Source organism: Chenopodium quinoa, unplaced genomic scaffold (genome assembly GCF_001683475.1).
Source record: "Chenopodium quinoa cultivar QQ74 unplaced genomic scaffold, ASM168347v1, whole genome shotgun sequence".
Lineage (NCBI taxonomy): Eukaryota > Viridiplantae > Streptophyta > Magnoliopsida > Caryophyllales > Amaranthaceae > Chenopodium > Chenopodium quinoa.
In genome coordinates this window covers 1912832-1921983 of record NW_018743792.1, presented here as the reverse complement: position 1 = coordinate 1921983, position 9152 = coordinate 1912832, and the positions used below count along the sequence as shown (strand labels likewise).

General features: G+C 39.0%; 1 protein-coding gene across 2 annotated transcripts; it reads right to left on the bottom strand.

Moving 5' to 3' along the window:
• Positions 1-3302: 3302 nt before the first annotated feature.
• On the bottom strand, positions 3303-6838 carry LOC110685192. 2 transcript variants are annotated; one of them, XM_021861672.1, is made up of 4 exons: positions 5445-6838; positions 4829-4908; positions 4602-4685; positions 3303-4007 (listed from the first exon to the last, which is right to left on the bottom strand). In XM_021861672.1, exons 1-4 carry the CDS (start codon positions 5457-5459, stop codon positions 3860-3862), a joined length of 327 nt encoding a protein of 108 aa, XP_021717364.1. In that variant the 5' UTR covers positions 5460-6838; the 3' UTR covers positions 3303-3859. The 2 variants fall into 2 exon arrangements, with proteins under 2 accessions (XP_021717364.1, XP_021717363.1); XM_021861671.1 differs by lacking the exon at positions 4829-4908.
• Between the last annotated feature and the right edge of the window lie 2314 nt (positions 6839-9152).

The following is a 9152-nucleotide window of genomic DNA, read 5'->3' as shown; positions in this document are numbered from 1 at the left end:
CTAAGTGACACGTGGCAGATTCTGGTTGGTCCACGTGGATGACACGTGGAAGGTCTTGATTGGTCCACGTGGCAGGGTAAAAATCCCCTAATCAGGTCAAACAATGTCTATTTATCCCCTAATTAGGTAAAAAATTACTCTAACACTCTAAATGAAAAGACTAATACACTTATTGTACTTTGGAGGGTCAAACAATGTTTGTTTATAGCTCCATAAAAAAATGACACATTTTCCTAAGGAGACAAAATGTCGTATTTTTATACTATACGATTGTCATACATATATGCATAATAATACGGTATACACTTTTTACTATATAAAAGGAGATTACCCTTATCCAAATCTCCACTCACCACTTATTTCTTATCTCCTTCTACCTTCCTTAACCGAAAAAGACCAAGAAAATCTCCATTAATTCGGCCACAATATTCCAAAATAACCAAGAAGATCAACTTATCTTCACTTTCGAAGAAGACATGAGAATGATAAGAGTGTACTTCAGGTACATTGTGGGGTTAATGGTCCTCATGATGGGTGCATTAATTTACTTACTAATTAACAAGTGAAGCCTGAAATTACTTCGGTGGAGCACAGGAAAAATGCATATGGTGTCAGCCATACTTCGATTTTTGTAATTTAGGAGTGTAGAAGTACGAATTGTAACATGCATTTTGGAAATTATGGTTAAAAAATATTATTATTACTCGTGTTTTTCGTCTTAAATAGCTTAAATATTGTGATTAAGTTTATAAAAAATATTTTAGCATATACTTGTGTTATTACCAAATAATTAAAAAAAACGATAGCAAAATAATAATAATTGTTGTAAAAATAACAATTATAAAATAAAAATAAAAATAAAAATATTAATGATAATAATAATAATAATAATAATAATAATAATAATAATAATAATAATAAATAATCACAATAGTAGGATGACGTAGGGAAAACTAGGTCGTTGACTAATCGTCCTAGTGTCAAACAAAATTTATATTCACTTAACAAACCTAAATACAAGTATAGAGGTAAGTCAAGGGTCAAACCACTAAGCTAGGAACGGTTATGTTTAAGTGTTTCCAATATGCGCCTAAGCTAGATCGAAGTCAAGGGTGAAGAATAGAGTAACTAATACTAATCAACTACCAAAACAAAGAAGCAAACAAATGAAACACTAGGGAATAGGGATCAACAAGTAATCATCACGATTGCAACAACTTGGGAAGGCAGTGGACTTGATTTTGGCTGCTCTTAATTAGGAAATATTCCCTGTTTCGCACTTCACTAACATACACCATCACAACCGTTCGATCATCAAGCTCCATTAAAATCAACGGCTCAAAAACATCAGACCGTTTACACACATCAATGGGTCTTCGCGCGCGCACTATCTGGGTCTTGGTGGTCGAATGAGCTGTCGACAGTTGCCGTAATGGAATGAAGTGGCTCGGCGGTTTGACGCGGGTCTTGGTTGGTTGTGGTGGTGATTGATTGTTGTAATTGGTGGCTGAAATGGTGATTGAGGGGGTTGAATTCATGATTGCGGGTGGCGGATTGGTGGACCAGGATTGTCGTTGCAGTGGCTGATTTGTGCGGCTGTTCTGCGATTAATTGCTATTGTTGGTGCGCTTGTGTTGGTGCGGAAGAATGGTGGCTGATTGGTGGTTGTGTCTGGTCGGTTTGTAATTGTTGGTGTTGCGTGGCTATTGCTGGTGGGAGTTGGTGGTTGTTGCGGGGGCTTGAATTGGTGGTGTTCTGTTACGTGTTGTTGTTTGTATTGCGGTGTGGAGTGTGGTGTTGGAGAGGTGGTTGCTTAGATAAACTGGAGTGCAGGGGCTGGGCTGATGTGTGTTTATTGTTGCGGGAGCAAAGGAAATGCGTGAGAGGGGAGTTGGTGGTGTGAAGCGTGGCTGGCCGAGTGTTGCAGTGAGTATAGTTGGTGGGCACGAGCATCATCCTCATAGCAAGCTCGTGCTACCCACTCGAACAGGCAGTCCCAAAATGAGTTTACGGTGGGTTCAACACCACCCGGCTTGAGAACGCAGTTTTGCGAGCGTAAAGAAGAATTGAACTTAGAATATTCACGAAAAAATGAAGTAAAGTAAAACTAAACATAACAAACAAAAGTAATAGAAATAAAATGAAAACGAAAAGAACGAAAGAAATCAACATAAAAAGAAAAGAAAATAAAGGAAAGGAAAATGAAATGAAATGAAAATAAAAGCAAAACTAAAACTATAAAATCTATATTAAAAGAAAAACAACTAAAACTACGAATTAAGGCCTAAAATCATAAAAAAAAAAAATAAAAAAAAAAAACTCATAAAAACTAATCGAAAATCAAAATGAGTTATTAAAATGGAAAATCAATTAAAATTAAGAGAAATAGAGGAAAATAAAGAAAGAAAACATAGAAAAAGGACCTAAAATTTATTCTTTAAATAAAGCGCCATAAATGACGCTCATCATAGGATCAAAATTTGGTGTGTACAGATTGCCCCACATTGATTGAGTTTAAATAAAACGATAATCAATGTTTGAGAAAAGACACAAAATTTTGATCAATGAGATGCATGCTTTTTTTAAAAAGAAAGAAAATCCCAGTTGATTTTTAATTAATTTACAACTTAAACGTTGGCTTTGGTGCAGTTGAAAAACTGGCTTAAAAAGAGAGTGAAATTCTCACTCAATTGCAACACAAATGTTAGCTTAGGTGCAGTTGAAAAACAAGCTTAACCTTGTATCAATTAACTACCGATTTTAGAAGAAAAATCCCATATGTCTAAATTTAGATGGATGTATATTGGATTCTCTAAGGCAAAGATCAAAATCCCAGATCGCATGAATTTGAAGAATAGAAACAATTATTATTGAAAGAACATAACATAATCTATGGAATTCGGATACAAAAACACTAGACGAAAAAGATAAAAATGCACCGGTTCAAACCCCCCCTTTGGCACCGGTTTTGAATCGTTGGGTATTTGAGGGATGCCAAATCCATGAAAATTTGGCACTGATTCAAAACCGGTGCCAACTAAAGCATTTGGCACCGGTTAACCGGTGCCAACTACATGCTTTGGTACCGGTTAACCGGTGCCAGCTACATGTTTTGGCACCGGTTAACCGGTGCCAACTACTATGGCGCGTTTTTTTTTTTTCAATACTATTGGCACCGGTTCAAAGCAAGAACCCGTGCCAAAAGTGTAAAAAAAAAATTTAAATAACTTTTGGCACCGGTTCTGGTCAAAACCGGTGCCAAAAATACCCCAAAAAAATAAAAAATAAAAAAATTTATTTTTTTGCATTTTTTTCACTTAAATTGATATAGAAACATTAACATATATATAAAGTTACATTTTTTCATTTTTTCTGTTAACTTTCATACACAAACAGCAAGACCAACTCAACTAAAACAAAATAGGTAAACAGCAAGACCAACTCAACTAAAACACAACGACCTCCTAAAAAAAACAGCTTGTAAACAAACACCAAACGAAACACAGCAAATAAAAACCAACACCCAGCAAAACATGACAAAAAACAGCAGCAGCCATTTGAGCAGGACCATGCACAGCCAGCTAATCAAAAGCATCAGCAAACAAAGTCAGCACAGGACTGGGAACACAGCCTGCACCAGCACCCTAGTAAACCAGCATCACAAGAACTCAGCTACACAGGAACACAACAGCTCCAATCCACATCAAAGCAACACACAACACTTCATAATCAGGATGAACAAAAACACAGCAGCCCCCAGAAAACAAGAACTCAGCATCACAAGAACGCAGCAGCTCCAAGACACAACACAGCAACACACAGCAATGCAACCCAGAAAAAACGAAAGCACAGCATCAGGTCAGAAACTTCCTACAGGCCCTGACAGAGACAGAAACTCCCTACAGGCCCTGACAGAGACAGAACCAGCCAGCAAAACAATAAAAACAAAGGCAAGCACACCCTGCTGCACAGAAACGCAGCAACACAGCCCTAGCACTGCACCCAGCCTGCATCAGGAGCGCAGCAACCCAGCAACTCAAAAAGTCAGCAACACACATCCAAGAATAAATTTATGTCAATAACAAATTAACAAGTACACATGCACCAAGTATATATCAGTTATATATGTTGTACTACAATTCAAATAACATAGATCCAGCCTATGTGACATTTGATACATTCAGAAAGCTATATGCTACTTGAGAACTGCTAGTTTGCTAAATGCTACGGAGTATAACATAAATTACTGTTTACTGAAATATAAGTTTTCAACTATTCTATGTTTTATAGCTCATTTGAAATATATTGAGGGTAATTAAAGAAAAAGAAAACAAACAGTGGCAAAATGAATTGAATGAAAAAGCAAATGGATACAGAAATTTGTCTTAAAAACCTTCACTAAACAAAGCTAACAATGGAATTAGAAAGACTCATGCTCATCCAATTAGATATGAGATACTGTTAAAATCAACACCAAAAGTCAAGAAAAATATCTCAATTTCTCATAGTCAGCCTGTGCGTTCCCTCCCAAATTTGTTTTCATGATAAAAACTCTGTAAACCAATGATATAAAAGTGGCAAAACATCGGAATTATACTTACAAGGCATCAACAGCAAGCATTCTACCAATCTGGTGTCTTGAGTTGCCAGGGATTGAAAGTTGAACATGAGTCACTGGAAAGAACCTAATCAGTCAGCGGAAGCACAAATACAAGTCACCAACTAAACCATAATTAGTTCACACAACGAGAAACTATAAATACATCCAATTTTTCTATTAAAAAGCAGAGGAGAATTCATAGAGGAAGGCTCTAGATGAGAGTAGAACCTGTGCATTTCATTACAAAATGTTAGAAAAGAGAGCTTTCTAGAATCGGAAATGATAACCAACATGCCTTTCCCCATAACCTGCAGAAGGAATAAAATATGCATTCAATTACAATGCAATAAAAGAGATGTAGCCATTATGAGCATTAACATGAGGGTTCCTTACATCATGTAAAACCTGTGAGTTATTTCACACAGATAGTTTTGGAGGAAGACATGTGGTTTAGAGTTGTAATCTGCTTCTTGATTTATTTAAATATAACATTCTTATTATAAGAAGTGAATATATGACAGGGGCAAAGTGCAAAAGCAATAGACCAATGGCAACCACAAGTCCTGAATACAAGAGAGCCCAATGACAGCAGGAATACAGAAGAGGATACTCAAGTAGAAGCAACACGATGATCATAATGTTTTTCCTTAACCAGAAAATAGGAAGAAAAAAATTCCAAACAATTCAAAAGATGCCCAGATATACTCAGCAGTCAGCACCTATTCAAAAGTTGGGTTGAGGTGTGCTATGATTGCTCATAATTTACTGGGCATGTTAAATTGAACTGTTATGTCTTTTGCCATTTAAAGATACATGAGATCTTAATTTTAATAATTCAGCTAACCTTCTGAATTTCCATTTTGCTGCAGCAGGAACTTCTACTGGTGGTAAGGCTTCTTGCTTCCAGCCGATTAAAGCATCAAATGCATTGAAATGAATTTTAGTGCCACTAGCTAAATGCTTAAGAATTAAAGAACTGTTTCTAAATATCATCTCAGGAAAGTGAGTTGTCTTTAGTTTTTCTTCCCAATTACAATTACAAAATATAGTACCACCAGAACAAAGTTAAAATAGGGCAAGTAAACAAAATTCATATAGCGCTAAGGTAGTACGAAGTAATTAAGATCTGAAGAAAGGATTAGTTGCAAGTTAAGTACACACACATGCTGACATGCATAGAAAAGGTTAAGGGACTAGAACACCAGATTATTGAGAATATTTTCTGACATTAACTCTCCAACTACCACGACTCCCATGTCTGGCAGTGCATCTAAAATCTCAAACAGATACTTGTATATTTATTGGTATGATCCCTCAAAATACTTAAAATGCTAATTGAAATACTTTAAGAAACTTTCTAAATATGTGTCATATATTTCAAATAAGTCTGACATTGCTGAAAGGTCAGAGAGACGGCTAATTTTTCTTTCAACAATTACGTTAAATTACAAATCTTCCAAAGAAACAATTCACACTTTTAAACCAGCACCACAGGTAGGAGGATAAGCATGACTAAATGACTTAAACATCTTACTCCCTCACAAGAATCCCAACACTATATATTTAAACAGAAATCTGCAGCATGTAGAAACGAAAGAAAAGAGCCTTTTCCTTTTTACTTTTCTGGATGAGAAATACATAAGAATGCTAAGGATTCAAGACTACTGCATTCCTAACTATAAACATCATCACGTGAAACTGCATATGAACCAATCATCAAAAGTTGGTCAAAACCGTACACAAGTTTGAGAGATCAACAAACAAAAAGTTGGTGCTGAGCTCGTCAAAATAGGGGCTCCTACTATTTCAAACTAATTATAATAGCTCTAATTTGTCACAAAAAAAAAGTTGTTTAAATTGCTAACACAAAAAAAAAAAAAAAAAAAAAAAAAAAAAATTAAGGAGCAAAGTGTTTACCTTAACTACCAGCACAATTCATGTTTAAGTGAATATATATATAGAACCCAACTGAGTGACAGAAAATCTTAGAAGAACCTATATGGACAGACCAGATACAAAAATTCTGCACCGGGATATTTTCTTTTAGATTTTCCAAGCATGTCACAATGAAGAAAAGCTCCAGTAAAAATCCACACTAAATACAACTCCTTAGTAATGTAAATGATGCAGCCTAAATAATACTTGCACTTCTTAGAATATGGTAGAGTGACTAGAAGTGGAAGATAAGTAAGATGTCAAAGTTTGAGTAATGATCACTGATTAGGGGATTTTGCTCCCACCAATCGGAATGCGCCACGTGGACCAATCAGGTCCTGCCAAGTGTCCCCCAGTTGGAACAGTCAGGGCTTCCCACGTGGCACGCGCTTATTCGTCCACCTTGGACCTGTTATGTCAAGACATGTGGCATACTCCATGCCTAATGGAGAAACCGGCCACCCAGGCCCAACTTCCGAGGGAAGCCCAATCGGCCCTAGGTTTACCTAAACCTAGGATGGGCACGTTTTCCAAGGTTATAAATGCCTCCCTTAATCCTCATTAAGGGAGAGAACAGAAACATTACGGAAAAAACACATTAATTACACACAGTAATAAGCGGCTGATCTCGCTAACAAAGCAGATTACCTACCTTAAACACTCTCACCTAGAGAGACCAAATCACTTTAATTTCCGCATTAATTTCTCCTTAATCAGGTACTAACTTGACCGTTGGAGGCGGAGCTCCCAGGAGTCTCCGTTATTTTGCAGGTACAGGCGTCCGGTTCCAGTCTCGGAATTGTAACTCTCCCGCAGGACATCAGAAACCCCGAAACATTTGGCGCCGTCTGTGGGGAGAGTACTTCTGAGATGGCATCCAAGTCTGTACCGACTCCTGAAGAGAGGCGTCCCCTAGACGACCCTCAAGTTCAGTCGGACCATGATACCGAAAGTGAATTTGAAGTTGAAGCTCATACAGCTTCAGACGGGACCCTAAGGGCCCGACGTACCCGTCATACCGAAAGGAGGGAACGGGAGCATCTTCAAACAGGAAGCGAGCCAGCAGGCGCACCGCCTGTTCGGCAACAGCCGACTGATGGGTCTGCTCCCATCACAAGGAACGAACTCATGACCTTCATGAGGGACTTCAAGGGAGAGATTCAAGAGTTGATCAACAAGAAGCCGCCTGCTCCAGTCAAGGAGCAGTCGGCCAAGAAACCCTCCACTTCACTGAAGAGGAAGCCAGTTCAAGGGCGAGAGGCGACTCCTCATCCTAAATCTAGGAAGCGGGAGCCACCTGCCCTTGATTTCACAAAATTCCGTTATCCTACAGGAAATAGGAAACCTGTTTGTCATATTCAGGCGGACGGGTCGAAGCAAACATTCACAGATGCTCGGCTACTGCTAGAGCAGAAGAAGAGTGACCGATTGTCAGAGTCGGCCTCTACTTCAAACTTTCAAGACAGTTTGCGAAATGCCTCGATGAGGCATACTCAGTCGTACCATGAGAGTCAGTCAGGCGGCACCTCCCGTCAGTCCGGCTTTCATAGTGACCAGACGGTACCAAACTTACCATTTGTGCCGCAACAACAGTATTTTTTGCAGCCACCTCCGTTTGGTGGACCTGCAGCAAAAAACGTCCAACCTATGGACTGGCAGCTACGGTTGCTTAGACTTGGTGAACAGCCGTCGGCCTTCTCCAAGGAAATTACTGAAGCCGCTCAGCCGGCCAAAGTGAAAAATGTACTAGTAGGCGCCTATGACGGCACTACTAACCCAGAAGACCATCTGATGGCATTCACCAACCTGATGTACCTTCAAGGGTTGGATGATCCCACTTGGTGCAAGTGTTTCCCAGCGACTCTCAAAGGAATCGCACAGCAATGGTTCGGCAACCTGCCGACTGGTTGTGTAAATAGCTTCAGGACGCTTGCTTACTTATTTGCCTCTAACTTCGCCATGAACATCCCTGCGAAGAAAACGACCCTTGATTTGGGAACAATTCAGCAGGGCGAGAAGGAGGGGCTTCGTTCTTACATCAGGCGATTTAACCTGATGAGAATACAGATTCAAGGGTTACCGGATGAGGTAGCTTATACTGACTTTTTCAGAGGTCTCAAAGACGGGTCTACCTTCAAATTTGATTTGGTTCGAAAAAGGGTGGCGACTCTTCAAGAGGCCTTGATTGAAGCAGAAGCCTATATACAGGCGACTGATCTTTGTACGATAAAACAGTCGGACGGGAAAAGGTTCGACAAAAGAGAAGGACGACAGAAACAGTCGTCTAACAAAGATGAGAAAAGAAAAGAGGTCTGGGCGGCTGATTCCTCTAAACAACCGGCCCAGAAAAAGAAAAAAGAATTCAAACCATACTCCCCAAAGTCCTTAAGGTAGACCTGAAAGGAATGGTGTCCTTCCAACAAGTGTATTATTCTGATAGAGGGTTCAGAATTATTACAGAGCTAATTCTTCAGTAAGGTCAAGTGATCGGAATGCCTAGGTGGAGGCCGCTTCCGATCAGTAATATCGAGGTACAATTGATATTACAGCTTAATCTTAACTGAACCCTTCGGGTCGAACCCAATCGAATCTCCGATCCGAGACGTCGAATTAATCC